Here is a 26,196-nt window from a genome sequence, read left to right on the forward strand (position 1 = left end):
TTTCTTTTAACTGTCACTTTAAGGTTTCTTTCAGGTGTTAAGTTGAATAAAACTGGTTTAGTAAATTTTCTGGGCTTTAATCACTTGGCTTTAGTTCCCTGCTGTAGCTCCACAGTCTCAGGGATGGACAGCCTGAGCACTGACAGAAAGCAGACAGCAGGTGGCAGCACATCACCAAGAGTAGTTCTGCTCACTGTGAATCTTCATCCCCAGTCTAACACAACAGAGGCGAGGTGACATTTAAATGTTCCAATCAGGGGACATTCAAACAAATAAAAATAAAAGTTTATCTCTAACACTGATCATTCCTGCTGTCAGGAAAAGAATACCAGTCAGCTGTAAAAACAGCTTTTAATCTTTATTTATAAAAAAAAAAACATTGAAAACAAAATGTAAACCAGAAAAACATTTACATGAAACAAGTATTTCGTTCTGAAAAGTGCAAAATGTTTGGGAAACAACATGACAAAGATTTTATTAGAAACTATGCTCAGTAGTGACATCAGCCATAGCATCATCATACGGATTGTGTTCATCTTCCTCAGTGGGTGGAGACATTGTTCTTTGATGTGAGTTTCTTCCTGTTAAGTGTATAGTGGGCATTAATTGTGTGAAACAATGCAAATGATCAAAAACTGAAAGCCCACATTTCACTGATTGTTTAACAAAGAGAACAGGTCAAAAGTAATTCTTTCAGATTCAATTCTCATTTTGAACCTAATAGCCCTTCATGTATGCACACTTCTTGTTTTCCTTGCAGTGTTATCTGCCTCTCTGCAGCTTCTCTATTCTCTATTCCTGCCATCCCTCCAAAACCTCATACCTATGGAGACTGTCTACTTCTAGACCACCAGAAATCAGGCAGAAGGATCCAACCTTGGTCACAAACCACAGTTTGCTAGCCAGTGGATCCAGAATGCACTACGTCCAGAGACAGAGGATGACTATAAATCATAGCCTTTATTTGTAATAGCAAATAAAACAAACTAGACAGAGACTACACACATTATGAGGGAGGACGCGACAAAGAACAGCAGCAGACACAGACTATAAATACACTGGAGGAGATTAGGAACGAGTGGAAACACCTGGGAGCACAGCTGGGCAGCAGACGGACAAAGGACAAAATATAGATGATAATGGAAACAGGAAGGGATAAACACTGGATTTAACTAAATGGATGGATAGGTGATATTTGAACATAATAATGTTACCTGTAGACCCACGATATATAGAGACCAGGAGGAATGTAGAGATTATATATGGAAAGTACACCAAGATGTGGCGCAGCATTCCCAGAGAAGACAGGTTTTTGTCTGAATCTGAATGTGAGGCGGGTGCATCAGGATCTAGAAACAAACAAGCACAGCTGGTTCAGTAAATAAAGAAAATCAATAAAAAAAAAGATGACAGTCACTTGATTCTTTGGACTTTCAAAGCTTTCAGTCATCCTGTTTTACCTATAATGAACAGCCAGCTGGATGGAGACTCTCCCACACTCATGTTACACTTGTAGATGCCTTCATGAGACTTGGTGACATTATAGATGATCATGTGACCTCTAGGCTCAGTACCAACAATAGAGTTATCTTTGTAGAAAGTTGTTGGGAGGATGGACTGAGTGTTCTTTGTTTCACAGAGCAGAGTAACATTATCTCCCTTCATCATGGGGAGGACGGGACTCTGCAGGATTACCGGAGTATCTCGACCTGCTCGGAGATAAAGTCCATCATTCTTCAGTAAGGAAGATCACTCACAAGTAAACAACATTCAAGAGAGTTGCAAACTTTCCCAGGAGTGTAAATCCCAACAGAAGTAGGGTCTAAGGTCAGACCGTGCAAGTGTCAGCCGTCATCCCACCTGCTTCCCTTTCCCTCGTTACCTGTGTGTGTGTGTGTGTGTGTGTGTCCTGGTTTTCCTGGAAAACAAAGCCTTTCCCCTACCTGGCGTAATCACACACACCTGCAGCTGATTAACCTCATCTTGGGAGCTTCTTAACAGAGCTCCCGTCGACGCTGGATCTTTGTGAAATTTCCCATCAGTTTCCCAGCAAAACCGTACGCTAGAAAGTTTGAGGTTGCTGCGAGTGTAGAAGTTACTCATGGCTTCCTCTGTGATTTTCCAGGAGATTTGCGTAAATGAGAGGACGAAGCAAGCACGTTGCACATAGACACACAGGGAGCAGAAACTAGGACCACGGACACTGGGAGATGACACAGCATGGGAATCGGGGACGCACACTCATCGGGATCACGCATGGGGATTTATCGGGTCATGATTATTTGCTGCACTGTAAATAAAAGTGCTGTATTCATCGTACAGAGTCCTGCGTTTGGGTCCTATAATCCTGACAGTCAGTGGTTTTTCTTCCTCAGTAGAAAACAGCTAATAAAAGCTGCGAGTACTGCTTTGGGTTACACTTCCTGCCTGCCACACAATGGTTACATGACATTCACAGTGATGGCCAACCTCCTTTCAGCTGGTTCAGAAAAAGGTTAGTTTCTCAAGGTTTCATGCCCCCCTCCCACACACATGCACCCTTCAATTGTATCTGCATCTGTCTCTTGGTTCTTTTATAAGAACTTTCATACAAGTGTTGGGACAATTATGTTTACTTTTAGTCGTCCCTCATTCTTAGAAAATTTGAAGGGTTTCTGTTTCTAAAGGGTTTTTTTACTGAACATACCATGAACAGTGATGTTGACTGAGTTGCTCCGCTGCTGTGTAGGAGACTCGCACCAATAAACCGCGCTGTCAGGCTGCTTGGTCGTATGGAGGACGCAGCCATGGGAAACGACTTGCCCCCATGCTTGACAACTGGACAGGTCTTCAGCAAATGTTGTGAACCTCTTTACTGTCCATCCTTGAACACCACAGTTCAGGTTCAGGTTCTTATACTCAAACAGCTGAGCTGTGTTGGGAGACGGTGTGAGAGTTGGGGGGTCAGCATCATCTGGGGACAGAAGCAGACTTTACATCAGTGTGTTTAAAAATTTGTTCAGCTGCATTCAAGATAGTAAAAAACTGCACAACCTTAAGATGATCCTTTGATTGCTTTTCACTTTTTTTTCTTGGACAAAAACTAAACTAATCTGAAATGAAAAGCACACAAATAATACTCCAGCAGCCAAAGTGATCACAGGTTTTTTGAGTGAGTGACCTCACCCAGCATATTTTTCCCTAGTGACTGATGGTTATCAGATGTTCTCCAGTCCCGAGTAACTTCAGTTTCAGCTGCTCTTATTCAGTCGCTTGATTTTAAAATGTAAGGAGGTTTCTGGTAGCTCGAGATTATAATAAGAGTTTGTACAAACCACCAATTGTGTTGTTTTGTTTTTCCATCTGTTAGATACCTCTAAAATGTTTAGATCTACGGTTGACTTGATTCTTCGTTCTTTACCTTGTATCAGCAGCCAGCTGGATGGTGAATCACGACCACCAATGCTGCATTTGTAGGAACCTTGATGAGCCTTTGATGCTTGGTAGATGGTCATGCGACATGTATTTTCATTTTTGATGAAGATACCATCTTTAAAGAAATCAGCTGATTTGTTGGAGGGATTCTTTGTTCTACAGAGCAGAGTGATGTTATCTCCCTCCACCACAGGGGCAGCAGGAATCTGCAGGATGACTGGGTTCTCTAAACCAACAGAAAGGCAAAAAATGTTGTTGCTTGACTTCAGGTGATGAGACAGCCTACAGGGAAGCAGTGACTGACCTAGAACAATGGTGGTAAGAAAATCAACTGTCTCTGAACGTCTCCAAGAAAATAGGTTACTATTTTTTGGACCATAAGGCGCACCGGATTATAAGGCGCATGGAGGGAAACAAAACACTCAGAGAAGTCAAAAATTAAGACCTCAGACCCTTGAAGATCTTTACCTGGGTACGATAGAGAGCCATTTGACAGATGGCTTCATAACTGGAGATGGTGATTCCACCAGCAAGCAATCATAAGGCCTCAGACAGAGAGTGGTTTACATGGCTCAACATATCTGTGGTTGTTTAAAAACAAAGTCTGGCTTTCAAAAAAAATGAATTAAAAATTTGGGTCTTAATTCATTAATTAGCTGGAGTGAAAGATTGCTGCCACTCCTCCTCCTGGGCCCTGTAATGTGCTGGATTGTCTCAGGGGCATCATAGGAATATATAAATGTATTATACAGCAGGGTGCAAGATGCTAGCAGGCAGGGCATACATGGAACGCCATAACACAACACAGGACCCTCAAGCTCCCAGGCCTCTGGTAGAGGACCTGAGCTTGAAGGATAGATCGCCCGCAGGGGCAAGAGGGGAACACACAAATGTCAATGTTGATGCGATAATAATGCATAAATGCAAAAACATTTAAACACCTTTATTTTATTTTATTTGACACAGAATTAATGGCCTGTGATCTTTGGCCCGCCCCCTTTTTTCAGAAATCAGGAAGCAACGCAGCAGTTGTAGATGTGAGCAGAAATAGATAAAGGAAAAGGTCTTTTTAACAGCAAGTTCAATTTTGCCATGCAATGCCAGATGGTTTTCTTGACAAAAACAAAGTAAATTGAATTTGAATTTACTGTCAATGTGAACTGAGTTATCACCGTAGTACATCCTGTCTCAAATACCACTTGCTAACCAAGCACATAGCTAACACAGAGAGTCCACGCTGGATAGTTTTCAAAGGAGACGTCTGGACAATTCTACAACCAACAAATTTTCAACAGCCATAGCAAAATGGGTGGCTACAGCATGGAGGCCAATTATCATTGTGGAGGATGAGGGGCTACTTGAAATAATTTGCATAGCGTCCTACGACTGCACGTATGAATTGCCTTCGAGAGCCACCACTGTAACCAAGATACACAACTTGTATGAAGATGAGAAAACCAAAGTCGAGGAGGCTTTGGGGCAGACCAATACGGTTGCGCTCACTGGAGACCATTGGACTTCTCCAAGTAATCATAGCGCGATCGTGGCTCAAGAGTTGGGAGTTCGCCTTGTAATCGGAAGGTTGCCGGTTCAAGCCCTGGCTCGGACAGTCTGGGTCATTGTGTCCTTGGGCAAGACACTTCACCCATTGCCTACTGGTGGTGGTCAGAGGGCCCGGTGGCGCCAGTGTCCGGCAGCCTCGCCTCTGTCAGTGCGCCCCAGGGTGGCTGTGGCTACAATGTAGCTTGCCATTACCAGTGTGTGAATGGGTGGATGACTGGTTGTGTAAAGTGCTTTGGGGTCCTTAGTGACTAGTAAAGCGCTATACAAATGCCGGCCCTTTACCATTTACCCTGGAATAACAGTATTTTTTCACCACAGTGGGAACTTCACTCGCATGCTTTGACTGTTATGAAGACGGAGGAGAGGCACTTCGCTGACACGTGCGGCGTGCACTTTAAGCAGGTAGCTAGACAGTGGGGAATTGAACATAAAGTCAGCACGCTGACCACTGACAGTGCACACAACATGGTTGCAGCGGCCAGGCAGCTGCCATTTGAGCACATGCCTTGCGTCGCACACAGCCTTCATCGAGCCATCACACAGAACAGTCAATTTAACCTTGCATTGGCAAAATGCAGAAAGGTCAAAGGCCTTTTTAACCTTATACAAGTGAATGTAACAAATTCTTAATGAAGTGTGTTTCTCTAAAACTGCAGGTATATATCTGAACTTTTGGGAGGGGAGAAATTTGTTTCCTGCTCAGTGGTGCTGCCAGCTTTGTGTCACCTGTCGCGAGTGATGGAGGTCTCAGAGGATGACTCAGCTTACATGGTTAAGTTCAAGGAGACCTTCAAAGCAAAAATGGAGAAGCACAAGGAAGAAACTAGCGTCATGTGGCTCAGGGTTGCGACAGCACTGGATCCTAGGTTTAAGGATCTTAGCAGACCTGACAGGGCTGAGGTGTGGCGCTTGATCAGTGCATTGCTGAGGGAGAGGCAGAGGCAGAGGCCTGCACAGCCTGAACAACATATGAGCCATCTAAGAAAAGATCAGCTCTCACGCTTGCATCACAGTATTCATCTGATGAGGAGGAGGACTGTATTGAGAAGTGTGTGGAGCGATCTAGGCCAGAGCCAACTATTGATGCAGAGGACTGTCCCCAGAAATGGTGGCTCAAGCATGAAGGGGCACACACTGAGATGGTACCTTAAACGCAAGTACTTGGCAACACCTGCCACATCCATACCATGTGAGAGGTTATTTTCACTTTCTGGCCATGTTGTTCAGAAGAAGCGCTGCCCTGTCGTCTGAAAATGTCAAAATGCTTGTCTTGTCAAATGCTTGAGCAACTGGTTCAGTGCAAAGAAACAAAAGTAATAGGGACAACCCATGCACTGTATGTTTTCTTTCTCCTTTGTGGTGTTTCCATGTTCATGTTTTGTTAGGAAAACAGAAAAAGGAAGACGCTTGTGTTGCTCAGCCTCTCTTAAATACAACTGGAGAGCAACAAGAGGTATAGCCAGACTGTTTTATATAGCCTAACTGCACTTTATAAGCTTATGTATAACACTCTCCACAGTTACATATGCTTTTTATTTATTGTATCATGGTTTTTAGCGTGTATAGCTGCTCCCTGTTTTGATCCCACTTAGATGGGAATATGTTTTTTGAGCTTTAACTGTCTAATGGTAAATTAAACAGTCACATTTTATAAAACACTGCCGTGTATAGTAACAGTGTTACAGTTGTATTGATTTATTTGTGCATGTTGCAAAGGTTCAATGAAGAGAGGAAATCTAAATCACGCATATATGAGTCACATTGAATTTCACAACAGGCCTGGTTTGAGTATGTGTATTGTCCTAAAACAGGAAGCAGAAGGATGGAGTATTTATGTGGCTTCGCCTACAGTCATGCTGACATGCAGTTTGATGAAGCTTACCACTGACAGCGATGTTGATGGCATTACTGCTGTGACCGTGTGTGGACTGGCACCAGTAAACACCTGAATTAGAACGCTTGACTGTCTTCATTTCACAGGTAGAGAAAGACTCAGTACCCCAACCCGAGGTGCAGTCAGACAGTTTCAATCTGAGGACACATTATACATTTTAATCAGTTACACATGTGAAATTAATTTATTTCAGTTCCTAAAATGATTAACGAATTAAGTAACAATTTATTTCTGTAATGGACTGGATTTAACTCTCCATGTTACACTGAACAGTTTCTAAAATATTCAAACATTCTCAAACGAGGACATGATATAATAGCATTTTCCAGATATCTCCTGGTGTCCTTATCACTCACAAAGTGCTTCTGTTGCTCTTATCCCAACTTACTAAATATCAGTTTTTCAGTAGTTTGTCACGAGACCTTTCAAATATTTTCTTCATTTTTCTTGCTGATTTGTTTCTTTTCTTCTGCTTTTTCTTTGCTTTCACTCATCAGATAAATTGTCACTGAAAGTGATACGACTGCTGCGAAACAGTAGCCCTACTCACTGAAAAATAAAGATACTGAAACAAAAGGGTAAATGAGCCATACGTGAAGGTTGACAGCATTGACTGAAAGCCCAAGAATAAAACAGTACCAACTTTCATGGTTACATTTGTAACAGTTTGTAACCAGTAACCAGTTTGACCTTTAAAAACCAAGTATTAAATAGGTGGAGCTTTCCACGGTGGCTGAAGGTACACCAGGTAGAGCCGGAGCTTTACTAATTAGGTTGGTGGTTCCATCCCTGGCTGGCTGTTCCAGTTTGCATATCAAATGTACTTGAGCAAAAAAATATACCAGAGTCTGTTCCTCTGCCAAAATTTTAATTTAAATCATTTGTATTCACTATCCCCCAAATTTCAGAAAACAATTTAAGGCAAAGAAGGGTTAACATGAGTTAACATTAGTTAATCTAACTCCAAAAAAGCCATGAAAGAGAGGCTTTGGCTACCAGACAGATGAGTTAAATCTCTACTAATGCTTTTATCACTATACTTCTCCAAACAGGGTGAAGTGGTAAAAAAGATTAAGTCTTAAGTCAGATGCTGTGTTTTTGTTCTTGTTTTTTGTCATGAAGATGGCTCTTTTTACCAAACTAGATCACTGTAGTAACTGATACTAAATGCACAGTATGATCTGTAGTAGGCCCAAAGTTCAAAATCAGCAGGAAGTGCCACAGTTTTACTTTATCTGCAGTTATAAGTGCTACACAGACTCCCTGCTCAAGGACTAGGTTTCTAAAAATGTCAAAATCAAACGTTTGGTTGTCCTCATAGCTTCAACTTGTTAAGCAGCAATAATTAGCTCAAGATGCAAATAGAAGCAACATCACCTAATTCAGCTTTGAATACAACTATAAGAATAGTGATATAACCGCATTTAACTATATTTCTTATTATATGGATGGATTTATGGATTCTTAATATATATGAACAGATAATCACAACCCAGACTAACATTATCTGAAATAAGGAAACACACCTAAAGGGCGAATAATAGTGTCTGGAAATTAAATGTATATTGGATTTGTTGTTAGTTGAGTGAAACATTAAAAATGGTCTTCCTTTAACCTGTCAGATTTGTTCTGTGTGCATTTTGGTATTTCAGAGGTAAACTGACCCTTCTGCAGTGTATCTCCACACCGTCCATTCACCAGAGGTTATCTCGTCACAGCTGAGAGTAATTTTCTCGTACTCAAAAAACTGAGACCAGTTGGGAATGACCTTCAAAGAAGCTGAGAGAGACAGAAGAACAGTAACAGTAACAATTTTAGTTTAGTTTAATTTTACAGTTTATAGTAACAGAAGAACAGTAGGGTTTTTCCTTTCAGTATCAGTCATTTTTTGGGTGTCTAGACACAAAGACACATTTCACTTCTTAATATTTTGCTTTGAAGGAGAAAGACTTTCTTTTAATTTTTTAAAGAGGGTTTGATCAGCAGTTCTCCAGGCTTTCTGAAAGTCTATCAAAGACTTTTCTTGGATATTGGCTCCTTTGGCACTCATTTGTCGAACCATTTTCAGATAAATGTTTGTTTTGGGGTTTTTTGTTTGGGTTGGTTGTAAACACTAAGTAATGAATCCTTCCAACACCTAACTTGAGACATGACGCAGTACTGTATCACCACATAATAGACAAATGGTAAATAGACTGGCGCTTTTCTACTCTGCCTGAGCACGCAAAGTGCTTTATACAACTAATTCATTCACCCAATCACACCCGTTCACACAAGCACTTCTTCTAAGTTTAAGTGCTAAGTATCTAACATTCATACACATTCACACTCCGATGGATGCATCGGAGAGCAACATGGGGTTAGTATCTTGCCCAAGGCAGCCTGGCATCAAACTACCGACCTTCTGGTTAGTGGCTGATCTGCTCTGCCACCTGAGCTACAGCCACCCCGACAACTTGACAAAGAATTTAAAAATGTATCTGTAGACACTTTGTTACCTGCTGCTAAAAGCTATAATTTGCTCCAATTTCTTTAGTTGAGTCAATAAAAATTGGAAAGGCATGAAATAGTATTTTTTGCACCAAATACCTATTAGCTAAAAACCTAGTCATATACCCTTAAAGAAGCTAAAATAAAAGCCATTCTTAAAGAAGGGAAAGAGGGAGAAAAGGCAAAGGTATTGACAAAAGAACTGCACTGAAAGTGACAACTTTTAGCCATAACAGATCATTTGAAATGATAAAACATTGGTTTAATTCATCATCAATATGTATGGAGGTCAGGAGAGAGGTGCAATAGTGAGTACAGTCATCTTTTGTGCTATGGGGCTTCAGTTGGTGGTGTTGACGTTCTTGTCATTATAAAGAGCAGCATCAGATTTTTCATCTATCATGAAATACCATCTGAAAAGCATCTGATTGATAGCAGATTGATTTTTCTGCATGGAAATGATCTCAAACACTGCCACTGCAGTAAAAGTACACCTTGATAGAAAAACACGCCATCAGGAACACCATGAATCATAGTCATCAACATCCAAATAAGATTTTTGATCCGTCGAGAAGCCTGGAGAACTGTTCCTGAAGACTATCTAATGCAGCTCAGAATAATAAAGGTTTTATTTTAAGCATTTTAGAATTCGACAAATTCTTTCCTCTTATATACGGTATTTCTATTTTCCTAGCAAAGTATAAAGAAATGAAGGGTGGATCACAACTACATCACAGAAGTGATGCACAAAAAAAGTAGCTAGAAATGGCAGTAACAACAATAAACAAAAAAATGTTCTTAGCCTCATATTCTGTGTAAGAAAAGAGGATAAGTCGGTAACTTTTGTCTTACCATCCTACGTGTGAACAGTAGTTGAACAGTCAACCCCGTGCTGAGAAAGCTTCCTCCACTACAAACTCTGGTGTCATGTAAACTCATGCAAACTTTGGCCTAAAGAAAATGCGTCTTTCTCTGTTGAACCTGCACCAATGAGAGCCGTGCCTCCTAAGTCGACTGACTTCCTGTTTCCTTCCCATGCAATATTTAAATAAAATAAGCATGTGGTTCTTTTGGGCTTTCTGAACATTTGCTGAATAAAATTGCTCAAATTCTGATGCGGACATTTTTCAGCTCAGTGCTGTTTCTGAGGGGTTATTATTTGAGACCAGATGTTAACCAAAGTGAATAAATGCACTCAATGAATTAATCAAAAACCCAGAGAGTTACCAAGTTAGTGAAACAGTGTAACAACTGAGCTTTGCAATTGCTGTCGTTACCATAATGAGTCTGAGAGATCTGATGATGGTGTGCTTCACTTCACACACACACAGAAGAAATGTGATTAACAGAACTCATTTGTTATGATGCCCCACAGCAGTAATAAACAATAAAGAAAGCAGTTATTTGTTCTTGTGCTCTGATCGGACATTTATCAGCTGTGTGACATGTTGTCTTACAGATCACTGGTGGACAACTTGACAAAGAACTTGAAAATGTATCTGTAGACACTTTGTTACCTGCTGCAAAAAGCTGTAATTTGCTCCAATTTCTTTAGTTGAATCTATAAAAATTTCTGGAGTTTGACAGGCATGAAATAGCATTTTTGCACCAAAGATCTATCCAGTCTTTAAGTGATGACGTGATGAATCCTGCTTCCGGGCCCAGACTACCCTGCATTTAGTAAGGTTTTTGTGTTTTTAACATGTTTTAATGCTTTGTATCTTGTTCTATTTAATCTTAAAAAAAAAGTGATCACTGACTCTCGGCCTCTCTTGGTTTTTATGACCACTATTCATGTTAAAGCTCAGTTTTTAAACCCTCACGATGTAACCCCAGCATGCAGCAGTATATTAGTGACTAACGAAAAAAACTGACTGACGAAAAAAGTTAGTGTTCACCCTCCAGCTTCACTATGCTAATCTCATGCTAACATAGCTGTGTAGCTACCACGTAGCACATCATTATAAACCAGCTAGTCCAACTTCAGTAACCTTACAAACATCACTGCTGTTTAGTTTCCTGTTTTCATTTATGTCGGAAGTGATAGCAGAGCTGTACGTCTTAATTTGTTTAAGAAATCTCTCAGTCAGCACAGGCTATATTATATTTAGATGGAAACTAGCGTGCTAAGTCTCTGCTAACTTCTAACTCTGTTAAATGTAATAAATTCTGCTTTCATGGATGCCTGGATGTTAAACTTAATTGTTACACCTGGTAGAGCAGCCACACTGATCATTTTATTACAGATGAAAGAATTTAGACAGTTTTTCAACTCTCAGTAATGCTGCAGTCATCATTTGACTTTGGGACCTGCAGCGGAGTTTGGGCCCAGACACAGCTAATGACGTCAGACTTAAAGACCAGATGAGATGAAAACCATGTGTACTGAAATGAATGTGGTTACCAAGGAACAAATGTGTGGCTTAAGCTAAGGCTACAATAACAATGCTTAGTTTGATAAAAGATACTTCATCAATACGGTTAGGGGACGTTTTATTGTTTTGTTTGGTGATCGGTGAAACATTTTGGGACATTTTCCCAACCCCTTATTCCAAATTGATTTTGTTTTGAAGAAGAAATTACTCATGCAGCTGTTTCTCTGTTTCTTGGGAGGAGAGTTTTTCTTTGGCCTCGTGAGTAGACGAGCAGAGACCGTTGGAAGAAGCAGAAGAGCAGATTTGGGATTTTAAAAAAGAAAAAAGCTTCCAGTAACTTCTTAACATATTCACTCCATAATTACTTTACTATGAAGAGTTCACATCTATAATGCTCACAATTTTTTTACTAGCATTACATTCACACTAGCATACACACACACACGGGGTTGAACCTTACCACGACTGTGGGCTGACGTCCGGCAGGTGCTCAACACTGAAATGAAAGTCAAACCACACAGTGTGTGAGTGCTTCTGAAAACTCCCAAACATTTGAGTTTATGTATTTGTGTTACTTATATTTGACACAAAGTTACAGGTGAAGCTCAGTCGTTATTTAACTATCAGAATCAGAAAAGGGTTTATTGCCAAATGTTGAGCAGATTTACAACATTAGGAAATTGCTGCAGTGCTTTGTGCGAAACATACTATTAGACAAACACTTAAATAAACGTAAAAACAAAAGTAAAAAAAAGTGCTAAGCAACATCAGATAAAACAACAAAGTATCACAAATACTTAACTCAGTGTGCCATGTAAACAAAGAGATATATCAAAATACATGTAGCAAAACTCCAAAACCGTCTCTGTGGTTCTTAAGCTACAGTATAGTATATATAGTATGCTGTTTGTGATGAAAAAGTTTTGGGTTTTTTGTTCAGTACTTACAGAGCAGAAGCAAAACTGTCTTCATAGCGTCTGCACGCTGCAGGTTCACTGACCGTTTTGCAGCAGAAGTGGCGACAACATCCTGTTAAAGAAACCACATACTGTTGGGGGGGGAGAGAGAGACTTTAGCAAACCAAAAAGAACATGAGACATTTTAACCTTTACCTTGCATACCTCTGGTATTCATTAACATTTTGTAATTCCAATCAAAGCATCTTTTGTCATAGATTAGCTTTTTCCTATTATACTTTGTTAATGTTTTGTGAACAGAGCGAACACAGGAAAATAAGACACAACACACATCCTCTCTCTGCATTTTTGAAAGGTCAGCGCTTGTTTTGACACAGCACAGTAAAAAAAGGCAAAAGCCAACTGCATGGACAAACTGTACACTTGTTTCGTGTGTGTCTGTGTGTGTGTGTGGGGGGGGGTGGGGGCGTCACTTATTACTCATAGTTTCAAACCATGTGTAACAACAAATAATCAAAAATCATACGTTTCAAAAACTGCAGTTCTTCTGAAGTCCACTTGAGTCAGACCACAGTGCCCCTGCTGGGCAGCAGTTGATGGCGGAGGCCCCAGTGAACCAATTTCACTGTTAAAGTTGGCACAACGATCATCGGGCATCCAATAATTTGCTTCCTGGGCATGCTGTTCTGGCCATGTGATTCCGTTAAGTGGGAGATTACATCGCTTAGCTGGCTCTCTTGAACCCACCCCAGAATGCAGCAGCAGATGGTTATCAGGTTGTCTTTTTGCCTTCTTTCACGTCACGTCAGGTTCTAGTATTTTCTCATGATTCTGTTTGGGGCATGTTCATATTTCAAGTCTTGTTTTGTCCTGTAGCGTCCATCATGCTCCTGCTCATAATCATGTTCATGTCAGTTATCATAGTTTAGTTCTTCCAGTTTAGTTTTACCCCTGTTTGCCTCTTTGCTTTATTTTTGTATTCATGTTCCGCCACGATAAAAGGCTCGCTTTGTGTTTGTGATTTAGTTCCTCCTTCGCTCAACACACAGTCAGCTCGCACTGGCTCTGTCACATGATCCAGGATAGGTGGACATGTGGAGACATTTTACATTTTGTACAATTAAATGAACCAAGCTGTTTGTTAACAGAGTCTTGTTATACAATATATGATTGGATACACAGAACTGTCACTGAACACTTTGAAGCTTCCCCTCTGGACTACAGGTTCTTCAGGACATCCTCAGACACACATTATTAGTAATGAACTGAAAATAATAACTTTATTTGAACTGTGGACAGTATTAACAAAAATGGGCATATGAGTTAATAACAAGTTATTATCTAGTGAGTGTGCAGTTTTCTCACTTCGATAGTAAGATCCACCCTAACCAACCTCACGTGGGTTCAAAATACCAAGATGGTGATGTAAATATAGCTCGAGGCTTCATGCATGGACTTAACAGGGACTTGCATGTTTCTGCTTTACCTCAGTGATGACGTCATGGTAGCTAGGTCCATTACACATGCTTTCACTTGGTCTGCAGCAAATAACAATTAGCCCTTGAGGTTAAATGAATGCAGAAAACACAAACAACTTACATTAAACAGTTAAATAAATCCAAACTTTCTTTGTGCCTACAAGTCTTGATTGACTTTCTTTCTTGTGGCCATCTGGACAAATTGCTACTCGTGCCTTTACTGTTCAGTAATACTTTTCTCTTTAGATGTCTTCCACCCACACTCGCACATCTAGCTTCCTGAAAATAGCCAAAGGTTTGCACCATGGTGCCAAACTGTGGCAAGTATTTTATCACAGTATGTCAAGAATTAACACCTGTAGAATCGGAAAGCCCATTGTTTGTGCTTTGTTGATTATTTCATCAACCTGGGCATTACCACCTGTGATTTATGCATGGCCTGAAACAGCGATATCACCTCAACCTTTTTGCAGCACATTTCAGTCATAAAGTATTAATTATGGTTGTAAAGCGAATGCTACAAAAGCTGATATTGGTGCCTTTATGCAAAAATTTAAAAAGACCACAGTTCCACTTCGGGGGTTTTCTTTCCACTGGTGTCTGTCTGACTGACTGTGGTTATGACTGAAGATGTTTTGTTTGAGGTGACGAGCAGAAACAGGAAACACACGCGTCTCATTGTGTTTGTCATGCAACTCAGTTTAACTCAGGATGGTTGTGAATCTGAGTGAGTATTTGAATAGTTTCCTATTTTCCTATTCTGAACTATTTATTAGAATAGTTCAGAATAGGATAGGATAGAATAAACCTTTATTATCACAAATTAGACATTTTGATGTTAGATAGCTCTTATAGCAAGAGGAATATAGACACAAAGTAGTCCTATATACTTAAGCAACTGAAATTAGTTTGTACAGAACTAAACTGTGTTCTTTAATCTAACAGCTGCTGGTAAGAATGACCTGCGGTAGCGCTCCTTCCTACAATGTGGGTGTAAACGTCTACTGCTGAACGAGCTGCTCAGCGCTCGTACAGGCTCATGCAGGTGGAGATGGCTGAGACCCTTTTTTTGGAGTGCATTTGTGTTTGTGGACCAATGCAGTTTGTTATTGAGGTGAACACCCAGGTATTTGTACTCCACCCCCGATTCAATGCCCAAACCCTGGATGTTCACTGTTGTAATAGGCGGTGACTAAGACCAACACTGCAAGTCTGGAGACACACAGCGTTTATCTGCATGTGGCAGGGTTGGGTTACAGACTATAAGTATGTGTGTGGGATGGTTTATAATCTGCACTGAAATCCAGTAGCTGTGTGATAATGGTTTGGTACCAATATTACATGAGATCCCAAAGAATATATGAAAAAATATTTTAAAATATGTGAGTGAATATTCTCACCTCTGTTCTTGACTGTACTTGGTCTTTGGTTCCTGTGGTAACGTGCTGACATTGGTGCGAACTGTTTTCAAAATAAATGGTTTGTGAGGTCTTGTTTCGAATGCCTGAGCTCTGGGATTTTACCAACTTTGCTCTTTTAAACCACATGTATTGTGGTATACATACATGGTAGCAGGCTTTATATTTTATAATTATTATAGATGTTTTAAGGCTGTAATACCCCTCACTACATGCTTTATACACTTATCTCAGACAGGCATGAATATTTTCACACTTTTAAACACTCTCAAAGTTCAAACCATCGTAGAAAAATAAGTCCAGTATTATAGAATGAAACCAAAGATCAAACCCTGTTTTCAGGTCCAGAACATGGGAATAGAGCAGCTGCCAGAGAATTCAACATTTATGAATCAATCGTTCGAAGTAGAGGAAGCAAGAAGAATGAGCTGAGTAAAGTTTAACTTATCTGACTGTTTTGTTTCGCTTAATGCGCCTTATAATCCAGCGAGCTTTATAATCTGAAAAATACGGTAACTTCTACCTTTCTTTAGCATGTCCAGATGTCCAACTTTTTGTGCAATGGTTAGCATCTTCCTCAGCCTTTTGGGTGCTACCACAGGTGCCTTTGACTGCAAAACGTTTCGTCAACATTGTATGTTGGGGAGGAAACTTACAGTACAACACTTCAGAGTCACACTGCAGTGATCGAAGATTTATGGGAATTTGACAAGCTGAATGCATTCTGTACTGTACAGGAGACACGGCACGAGACTGATTGACAATGGTCTACAGCCAATGAGGAAGCAGAACACAATGCGGTTTAAAAAAAAACATGCAAAATTGCACACAAAAAATCCACGAAACAGGGAGGCCACGAATGGTGAACAGCAGGTAATGTTATAGCGTTACCTGCTCTAAAGCACACATTCAGTGTTGTGGACCATGATATTTTATTATAGCAACTAGAGCATGCTGTGCTGCAGTGCTTTAAACGATATCTATTTAGTAGACTCTACTTTTTTAATGTAAATCAAAAGTCCTCTTCACACACTTAGATGTTGTGTGGCTGTCCTGGCACACCCAAGAGCACAGCTGGCTCATTCAGCACTCAGCCAGATAACCAGGCAGTGTTAATCAGGCTCTACAACAGTTACAGGTGTTCTCGTCCTCCTCTATACTATCCATTTTATTGGTTTATTAAGCAGTGTAGTGACTTATTTGCTTGCTTCCGGGTGTGGTGGGGAGGCTTGTTGCATTAATACTGGCACTTGGATTTAGCTATTAGCTTAAGCTACTGTTATTTCTAAGACCTGATAGCTGCCAGTCATTGCCTCCATCAAGCGGTTGGTGTTTAAGTGCTTTGGTCCAGTCAAGTTGAGGAAACGCCTACAGCAGCTCAGTTTTTGCTCTTTTCCTGTTGACGTCCACTTTACTAACAAGCAGCATTAAAAGGTATTGATACTGCTATCACTGGTGGACTTGGGGGATCTTAAAAGTCCTCTATAATTAAATCTCAGTGTGTTCAGACAGCAGCTGGTGGACAGGGATTTGAGTAACAAACTCAAGTACATGTCGTTTTTCATCTTTAGACCCATGATTAGTGTCAAGTTTGTGCTGCCATTGGTTTTTCAGTAGAACATCCAAGGCACACATCCAGCCTCTGAGAGGAAAAGCATCAGTTACTGCCATAATTTACTTAATCTGTATCCAATATTTGCTTTTTGCATGTTTTAAACACATATAACATTAAAAAAAAATACCTTTTTATAACAAATCAAATCTGAAATCAGAAATAATTGCTTTGTTTTTTGTTATTGAATGTGGTGTAATTTTAAAGACCTGACTTCCAACATCAAGTCTATCTACATTAGTCCACCACACCAAAATAACCAAAAAAAAAACAACAACACATCAGACTAGCATGCTAGCTAAACTCTACCACTCCCCATATGATGAATGACCTCAGCTTTACTTCATTTATTCAACAGACAAACAGAAAAACAGAAAAAACTGAAGTAAAAAAAATTAAATCTGGTGTGGCAAATATATTTTAGCCTATATTGACACTAGCTAACCAGGAATTGGTTTATAAAACACATACTGTCACTGCTAATGAGCTGATAACATTACAGTGTAATGTAAAATTAATAATTGAATTAACAAAAACAAATGCTGCATAAAAATCAACATAGTATAGTTTACAACACTACAAAGGACATGTTGGTGATGCCCTTGCAGAGCAAAACCACTGACGTAGTAACAATACCTGTAAAAACATTTAACTGCCACTTGGCCAGGAGTGGACGAGTGCTTGCAGACGAGTCCTCATCTTTCATACAAAAATGGGGGTTTTCCACCAGTATATATAAGACCGGTGTAGCTCAGACATGTGACGCTTAACAAACAGAGTTCATCTCCTGATGAGATGGGGCAGAAAAACTCTACAGTATGTTCTGTTCTCTTTGTAATCAGAAAAGGAAGGCCATGATTCTACACAAACAGCATTTCTTATAACTCAGTAGTATAACGCATCATAAAACAGTGTAATGATTTCACAATCTTTAATCAAAGGCATAATGTGGCCTATGGAGGTATAATGATTCAACAATTATTTGATTAGAAGTATAAGGTGGATAAGATGGTGTAATACTCTCACAGGTAAGATGGTGTAGCTTCACCTTCCGTCTCGTCTGCTGAGGTCGGGATTTTTAGAAAAGGGGGGAAAAAAGACATTCAGTGATTTTAGAGTAAAATTATGAAGCCACTACACAGTGTGTAGATGTTTTTAATGACCTTTGACCTGCCGGGCCAGGAGACGTGGTCCAGCCAGTCCGATACCCAGTGCACCAACTGGAGCTGTGGTCAAGATGGCTAACACCGCTAATGTTAGCACGTCCAAACCAAACTTAATTAAGGCCTCGTCCCCTTCCTTCCTCGCCATGTCCAATGCCTTGGAGCCAATGGCAGCCTAGCACATACAGACATAAATAACTGCTCAGGAGAAGTGCAGATTAACAATGAAGGAGTGTATCATTAAAATCACAGAGGTGGTTTTAAGGAAACCAAAAGGTACGTTTTTAGTTTTTAGTCATAACTGAGGAAGATGTATAGGACCTTGGGTTTCATGACTAATGACAAACTAGAACATGTTTGTGAGATTATCGTAGTAATTTAGGTTTTAGAAGTCAATAAAGAGAATTCAGGAGCCATGTAGGTAGTTCTAATCAATTCAATTTAGTGATTTCAGTGGTTTATAAAACACAAGATATGTGTGGATAGTTTTAGTGGCTGTTCTGGACACCAGTGGCATTTTGGGAGTGTTAAGAGACGTTATGGATGCTTTAGATAAGTCTGAGGTGCTTCTAGTTCTGGTTTAATAAAGTCGGGTACATTATTCTTGAAATATGAATATCTTCTAGCAGTCTAATATCAGGATTACACACTCACAGACCTGCACAGTAGCTTTAGGCAGCCAGGCCACAGAAATGAAGAGCTTCTCTTTTAGGTTGAATCCTCCATAATGAACCAACAGGAAGGTGACAAGTAGACGGATCACCAGACCAATAAGAATGCAGGCCATACCCAGACCTAAGGGCATAGACACAACAACAAAGAGGAAACCAATATCTTAAATTTCTTGAAGCAGTGAAATGTTTTGCTCTGCAGGTTAAAGCTCTTTGATTACTGGGCCCACTGGGCTCCTAGTAACTGAGAACAAAATCTAGACACAAATGGAGCAAAGTCTAACTGAAATATACTGGTAGTATAATGTTCTTACCCACAGTACTTGGGCTGAGGGCTTTAATCGTGATCTCAGCTCCAATCAGACCAAACAGGAGTGGCTGAAATACATCCCATGACCGGCCCACTATTTCTGCTACTGGTGCCTGATTGCGAAGTTAGAGATACCTGGATTAACCACATTCCATGGTGCCAGCCATTAAAAAACATGTTGATTTAGGGTAAACATGGCAAAATCCAAGGGGCGGGATGCAGGTTAAAGTGATCCTGATATATGATACCTTTTCAGTCTTCCAGCCCAGTGCAGCCAGGAAAGCCAGCACCAGTGTACAGAGACTTCCAGCTCCAGAAAAACCTATAACATTACTGGTGAAGACTGAAAATGTGGACAGACCCAGCAACATGAGGGTCCTCCTCAATACCAGATCCTCCTGCAATCAGACAGAAGATATTAAGGACACATTTTATGAACAATTAAAGAAAGAAAAATCATATTAATATAAAAATAATGTCAAACCTGGTCATTGCTGGGGAAGCAGTACAAGAACATGCCCAGGATCATACCAGCTACGATGCCTCCCACCACCTCCAGCAGACCCTTCAGTATGTTCATCCATGTAGAACCTGCAGGACAAACACAACCAGACCATGTAGACTAGAAAAGAACGAACTGAACAGCACAGGACAGAAACATTTTGTCTGACCTGTAGAGAAGGTGATTCCCAAACAAGTAGAGAATCCTGTTATGGCAAGAATAACATCAAAGCTTCCAGCAGCCATCAGGAGGGTGGGGATTCCCTGAAGAACAACACACAGTGATATTAGAGCTTTAAATGTTCTTGACCCTTTGGAAGCTCTTGGGTTGATGAAGCTTAACTATTAGTCAATCCTGAAGGAGCCTTGAGCTCTTTTGTTTGATTAGGAGTGTCGCTTTCATTTAAATAACCTACAAGTATTTTAAGACTTTTAGAAGTAGCTGTAGTAGCTACTACTAAGTAGCTGAAAGTACTTGTGTATTACAAGCTTATGGATTAATTTGGAGGGATAACTGATAAGGTTTACAAATCCTTTAGAAGGGTATTGTTACTGAATCACTATCCTAGTAAAAGCTTCAAGGGATGCTCCTGACATCCCTCCACCACCCATCACTTTCTCTCAAGACCAGGTTCAGATGCAAATGAGGAGACTCCACTCAAGCAAGTCTGCTGGACCAGACGAAGTGAGTCTCCACATCCTCAAGACCTGTGCCCCCCAGCTTTGTGGAGTCTTCCATAAACTGTTCATGCTGAGTCTGAGTCTGAAGAGGGTCCCAGTACTGTGGAAGACATCATGCCTCGTTCCTGTACCAAAGACGCCACATCCCAGTGGCCCCCAGGATTACAGGCCCGTGGCACTGACCTCCCACATCATGAAGACCCTGGAAAGGCTCAACCTGCACCATCTCTGACCCATAGTCAGACCACATCTGGATCCCCTTCAGTTTGCTTACCAGCCTATTCTCAGAACTGAGGACGCCATCATCAACCTGCTTAATCGTGTCTACACCCACCTGAACCAGCCGGCGAGCACTGTGAGGGTCATGTTTTTTACTTTTCCAGTGCTTTCAACACCATCAGGACGACACTCCTGGGTGATAAATTAGCAGCGATGCAGGTGGATGCTTCTCTGGTGTCCTGGATTGTTGATTACCTGACAGGAAGACCACAATATGTGCGTCTTCCACAGTGTGTCTGACAAGGTAATCAGCAACACAGGGGCACCACAGGGGACTGTCGTCTCTCCTCTTCACCCTCTACACCACAGACTTCAGCCACTGCACAGAGACCTGCCATCTTCAGAAGTTTTCTGATGACTCTGCGGTGGTTGGATGCATCAGCAGGGATGATGAGACAGAGTACCGGGCTGTGGTCAACTCCTTTGTCACGTGGTGTGAGAAGAATCATCTTCAGCTCAACATGGCAAAGACCAAGGAATTGATTGTGGACTTCAGGAGATCAGGAAACACTTGACCCCTGTTTCAATCCAGGGGGTCAGTGTTGACATTGTGGATTACAATAAATACCTTGGAGTACACATTGACAATAAACTGGACTGGGCTAAAAACACCACAGCACTTTACAGGACGGGCCAGAGTCGTCTCTATTTTTTGAGGCGACTCTGAGGTCCTTCAACATCTGCTGGACAATGCAAAGGATTTTCTATGAGTCTTTTGTGGCCAATGCGATCCTCTATGCTGTTGCATGCTGGGGGAGCAGGCTGAGGGTCGCAGATGCCAACAGACTCAATAAACTGATCCGTAAGGCCAGTAATGTTGTGGGGATGGAGCTGCACTCCCTTAAGGTGGTGTTGGAGAGGCAGATGTTGTCCAAGATAAAGACAATGTTGGATAAAACCTCCCACCCACTCCATGACATGTTGGTCAGGCACAGGAGCACGTTAGGTGAGAAACTGAGATTACCCAAAAGCACCACTGAACGACACAGGAAATCATTCCTGCCCCTGACGATCTCCCTGTACAACTCATCCACTTAACACATTGGTTACTGCTACAGCTACACCCCTGTTGCACATGCTCTTCTTCTTATCCAGCTATTTATCAATAAGTGACTAATGAGTGACTAATACCTTATTGATAAGTGATCAATAAGGGATCAATAAAGTATTCTGATTCTGCTTAAGCTTGTAACTTTGTAGAAGGTATTAAGGACCACAGTGGGTCTCCTAGAGGTCACTGTGGGTCCTTGTAAAGGGGCTAGGACACAATTAGGAAGCTTAGCAATCACTCAGAATGTGTTGATGGAGCTAGGAGTCCTCTAGAACTGCTGTAATGGCTGTTATTTTTTGGTTATACTTCCTCTGCATAAGCCTACACACATGTTTTGTCATGTCTATAGACTCATCTCAGGCTCATCTCTTTTTCCACCCATACGCTGCCCCTTCTGGCAGGATGAACCTTTCATCAGTCAAATGTAGTGATGATAGTAACGGGTGATAATTTACCTTCTCCACTCCATATCCTTCTCTCTGCAGGAGCAGCATTGAAGGAAAAACAACTGCTGGAGAAACGGCAGCCAGTACAAAACTGCACAAACACACACACCACAGATACAGTGAGTGTCACTTTACTTACTTTGGATCAGCCATACAGAAAGAAATAGCTGCAATTAACATGCAGAAACCACCTGTTTAAAGTCTGTTTAAAGAGATTCCAACATGTCAACTAAAGTATTGACTAAGACCATTGTGTGTGTATGTGTGTGCGCAAATTACCCCAGTATGAAACCCCAAACCCATGGCAGACCCAGCAGGAAGTGAGAAACCACAGCAGCAATGCAGGCTTCCACCATACAGGGTCCAACTGCAACACGTACGCACACTGCTTTCAGTCGACTTAAAGCCTGCATGCAAACAAGGATTTAAGAGACCGCATTTGATTTTCTGTGTGTAACTACCAGCATGTCAGGAATTGTATGTTGCATACAGTATTTGACTGTTCGTGTACCTCAGGGTTGAGGCCCAGACCAGCCCTGGTCAGGATGATGGACAAGGCGATGTTCCTCAGAGCTGCAGACCAGTGAGTGTCGATGAAGATGGCGTCCGTTACGTAAGGAACATTACGCAATAGCAGACCCGCCAGCAGCATACCTACACGCACGCACACACACACACGTTTGTACAGGCATGCTGTAGTTGTAAGGACCATAACTAACATAATGTGTGGTAGCACTTTGTGATATGGCCTGTGACTGAGGGTGTGATCCCCTAAAATTAAATGGAATTTAATTGTATTTTATTTGAAATCGCAATGTACGTCTATGTATCTACATATACTTACTGATAGATACTGCACATAGGATAAGGGGACAACAATTCAAGTTTTACTGACATGAAGAAATAATAAGCAGTGAAGATTTTCAGGTAATATAGTGGAAAAAGTTTGTATGTATGAAGTACTGTTAGGGATGCAGGCTGTATTATAGAGTGGATTAACATTGCCTTTATACTTTCCTATTATGCATTATTTTGGTGTGTATCATGGATGTTCCAATATTCAAATGTCCATTTATGTCACATATGGGGACTGTTCTCCTTCTTATAAGAAAATAAAATAGCATTGAACACTGAATAGCAGAGGCCCATGTGATAAAACTGAGCCAAGTCGAACTTGACTTTTTCTTTCACAACCACCAACCACAACTTTCAAATGGACTACAAAAGAACTTTAGTAAAACTACAAAAAAAGCAAAATATGTGGCAGCTTTTGTGTTTGTGTTTTTCAAACAAAAGCCGCTACATAACATTGCTTACACCCCTGAAAGTAGAACATATTTATAATGCAAAACATTGACTGAAAGCGAGTGGTTGGATTGATGGAGAATGGATCCTTCTCAAAGAGAGAAATCCCAGCACCCCCTAGTGTTCTAGCTGCACAATTGCAGCACATAACAGCGCTCGAGTATAAACGCTGGGAACTTGCTACACTGTAAGCTCTACATTTAACACAGGAAGTATTTATTAAGTTTTACATGACCTCTATTAATCTGGATGAGACTACAACACAATAAGTTACTGGGCTGTACCAAGTAGTGGAGGAAAGGGGGGCAGTGTGGGCAGCTGGATCATTCCCACCAGCTTCCCTCCCAGCACGGAGCAGATGAAGAGGATGATGATGCCGAACAGGTTCCCTCCAGGTAAACACTCTTTTCCTGTGATGGACCAGACGACTCCGAACAGCAGAGCAAACAAACACACTGCGAGCAGATGTGAGATCCCATTAAGATTCAGTTTGACAGGACACATTTACACAGTGCTGCTGGTCAGGTAGAGTATTTAATGAAGACACATAGTTGAGGATGTTACCTTATACAAACACAGACATCATGAGTGTTCGTTACCTTTGGTGATGAGCAGGTTGACGATTCCCCGAGGTCGAGGACATCTGTCCTTCAGACTGATACAGGACGCGCAGCAGGAAGAGTCAGATGATGGCGTCTTCATCTGTTCATACAGATGTTTTTTCAGTTTCTGATATTCATCTAATATATATAATCAGGTCTTAATCACTATGTCACACTTGCCTAGATACTAGTTGGCGACAACATAGCAACCAGTGATCGCTAGGGAAAAGGTGTATTCCTGACAAGCTGGTGACTGGTTGCTGAAGGTTGCCCACTGTTGCTAGTTGTAAAGATGTAAATTATGCCACCCTGGAGGTCTCCTCTTTCCTGCTTTGGTCACAACAACAGATTGCTGCAGACACCAGTAGTTTGCATAGAAGACGCCAGCTTGTCTGAACTATTGCCAAATGTAGAACATTTGTCTTTCAAGAAAAAACGTTTTCATTTTTGCTGCAACCTACAACTTGCAACTTATTTCACCTAGAGACAGCTAGCAACCACTGACCAACTGTTTGGGAAATATATAATTTTTTCATTTCCATTTTTATACCGGCCTTTCTCTCGGTCAGAGCAGTGACCTACTGAGTCTTCAGCAATAAGTTAAACAGTGTCTGCCAGCAAACTCCAGCAACCAGATGGTGAATTTTCATTTTTCCCTAGCAACGGACTGTTTCTAGGACATCGCCAACCAGTCTCTACACTTGTGTGACTGAGCCCTTACGGGACACAACGCCTAAACCACAAACTTTATTATCATTAATATTCATGAGAACTTTAAACCCTCAACTACAACCAGGTTGCTGAGGTTTCATTAGAGTGAGGTTGCATTCGATCCATCTGTAGTTGCTAAAAGAGCACAGATTCAGTAACTATAAGGTGTTACCCTTCAAATTAAGTGTCTTATATGAATTTTGTCCTTGGAATTCTTATGTTATAACATTTGGAAAGGAAAATTCCCAATAAATGGGTAGAAACTGCCTTAATAACAACAATGCTTGGTCCTTTTTTTTTTCGTTGTATGCATGCTCGTCTCCTTCACTCTGACTCCAAAGTGTTTTTTACACATATTTTCACATGTAGAGCCCACTGCCCAGAGGTTAGCTGCAGTTCTCATGTGTCCACCTACATTCAGTCTAAACCTTAAAAATTACAGAGCCCCAACACTTGCATATGGTTTCTATAAATAGACAGCCTTTATCAGAGCTCAGAGGTGAATCACACTCACCGTGGTCGTGTCGTCCGGCTCCTCCGTCTTCCTCTGGGGCAGGACGGTGATCTCTCTGTCCTCTTGACCAGCCTGAACTTTACTCCCTACCTTTACCAGAAACGTGCATGTGTACAAAAGTGAGAGAGAGAGAGAGAATGGGTTTAGAGACATGGGCTGAAGGGTTTTGTCCTTTGTCCTCTTCAGCCAAACCTCTTGAAGCAGGTGAATTTCAATGGTTGATGAATTACTAAGGCCCTAGAAGTTACTCTGTTTGCTCTTTATGTTTTCCTCAATACTCCCTAGATTTTCTTTAAAAGTCTGCAAAAGACTGCTGATTTAGAGATGCAGGACTTTGTTCGTGTTCAGAGATCTTTTTAAAAATAGTAATAATTTTGTTATAACATTTAAGTGATGAGATGAACAGAAAGAAATAGGAAAACCAAAAAAAATAAAGTAAAGAGAAATAAAACTGGTATGGAAGAACCACCAAAAACAGAGAGCACTGTAAAATAATTGAAAGCTGATTTCCAAAAGACAATCAAAGGCAGTAAAAGATCATAAAGGATTCAATCACAGCAAAACACCAATACTTCTGTGAGCCTTATCTCCTCAGGCTGGTCATTTCAAAGCTGGAAAGCCCTGATGGAAAAATTTATGGTCACCCTTTAGATATATAACAAGCCTCATCTTTGGAGGATCAGAAGGTGCCAACAAGCTCATAACATATGGGGTCAACTCTCTTCTGTATGTCACATAAGTGTTAAAAATCCATCCATTCTTTAAACCACCACCAATAAACCAAATACCACAAAGTTGCTT

The 26,196-nt window shown here is 40.9% G+C and overlaps 2 protein-coding genes across 2 annotated transcripts; both read right to left on the reverse strand.

Annotated features, from left to right (window-relative positions):
• Window positions 1–435: 435 nt before the first annotated feature.
• Window positions 436–12,731, reverse strand: LOC146389733 (high affinity immunoglobulin gamma Fc receptor I-like). The gene is made up of 9 exons (XM_084923058.1): window positions 12,684–12,731; window positions 12,197–12,232; window positions 8,536–8,650; window positions 6,860–7,008; window positions 3,401–3,640; window positions 2,687–2,953; window positions 1,461–1,709; window positions 1,215–1,349; window positions 436–581 (listed from the first exon to the last, which is right to left on the reverse strand). Exons 1-9 carry the CDS (start codon window positions 12,706–12,708, stop codon window positions 478–480), a joined length of 1,320 nt encoding a protein of 439 aa, XP_084779184.1. The 5' UTR covers window positions 12,709–12,731; the 3' UTR covers window positions 436–477.
• Window positions 12,732–18,113: 5,382 nt separating this feature from the next.
• Window positions 18,114–24,270, reverse strand: LOC146389734 (sodium/hydrogen exchanger 9B2-like). The gene is made up of 12 exons (XM_084917897.1): window positions 24,168–24,270; window positions 23,853–24,023; window positions 22,775–22,917; window positions 22,543–22,670; window positions 22,273–22,354; window positions 19,977–20,070; window positions 19,790–19,896; window positions 19,554–19,703; window positions 19,310–19,418; window positions 18,983–19,119; window positions 18,325–18,499; window positions 18,114–18,224 (listed from the first exon to the last, which is right to left on the reverse strand). Exons 1-12 carry the CDS (start codon window positions 24,268–24,270, stop codon window positions 18,184–18,186), a joined length of 1,440 nt encoding a protein of 479 aa, XP_084774023.1. The 3' UTR covers window positions 18,114–18,183.
• Window positions 24,271–26,196: the final 1,926 nt, after the last annotated feature.

The sequence above is a fragment of the Perissodus microlepis genome, chromosome 3 (genome assembly GCF_051167445.1).
Source record: "Perissodus microlepis isolate ML-2025 ecotype Zambia chromosome 3, ASM5116744v1, whole genome shotgun sequence".
NCBI lineage: Eukaryota > Metazoa > Chordata > Actinopteri > Cichliformes > Cichlidae > Perissodus > Perissodus microlepis.

Bases quoted from the DNA above. Each gene is read 5' to 3' on its own strand.
- LOC146389733 (XM_084923058.1), bottom strand. From the start codon at position 12,708: ATGAAGACAGTTTTGCTTCTGCTCT. The intron at 1,350-1,460 runs GTAAAACAGGAT...GTTTGTTTCTAG, and splicing joins CAGCTGGCTGTTCATTATAG to ATCCTGATGCACCCGCCTCA. The intron at 582-1,214 runs GTAACATTATTA...TACACTTAACAG, and splicing joins TATATATCGTGGGTCTACAG to GAAGAAACTCACATCAAAGA.
- LOC146389734 (XM_084917897.1), bottom strand. From the start codon at position 24,270: ATGAAGACGCCATCATCTGACTCTTCCTGCTGCGCGTCCTGTATCAGT. The intron at 19,419-19,553 runs GTATCATATATC...CTTCGCAATCAG, and splicing joins TGGGCTGGAAGACTGAAAAG to GCACCAGTAGCAGAAATAGT. The intron at 18,500-18,982 runs GTCTGTGAGTGT...TGTATGTGCTAG, and splicing joins TGCCTAAAGCTACTGTGCAG to GCTGCCATTGGCTCCAAGGC.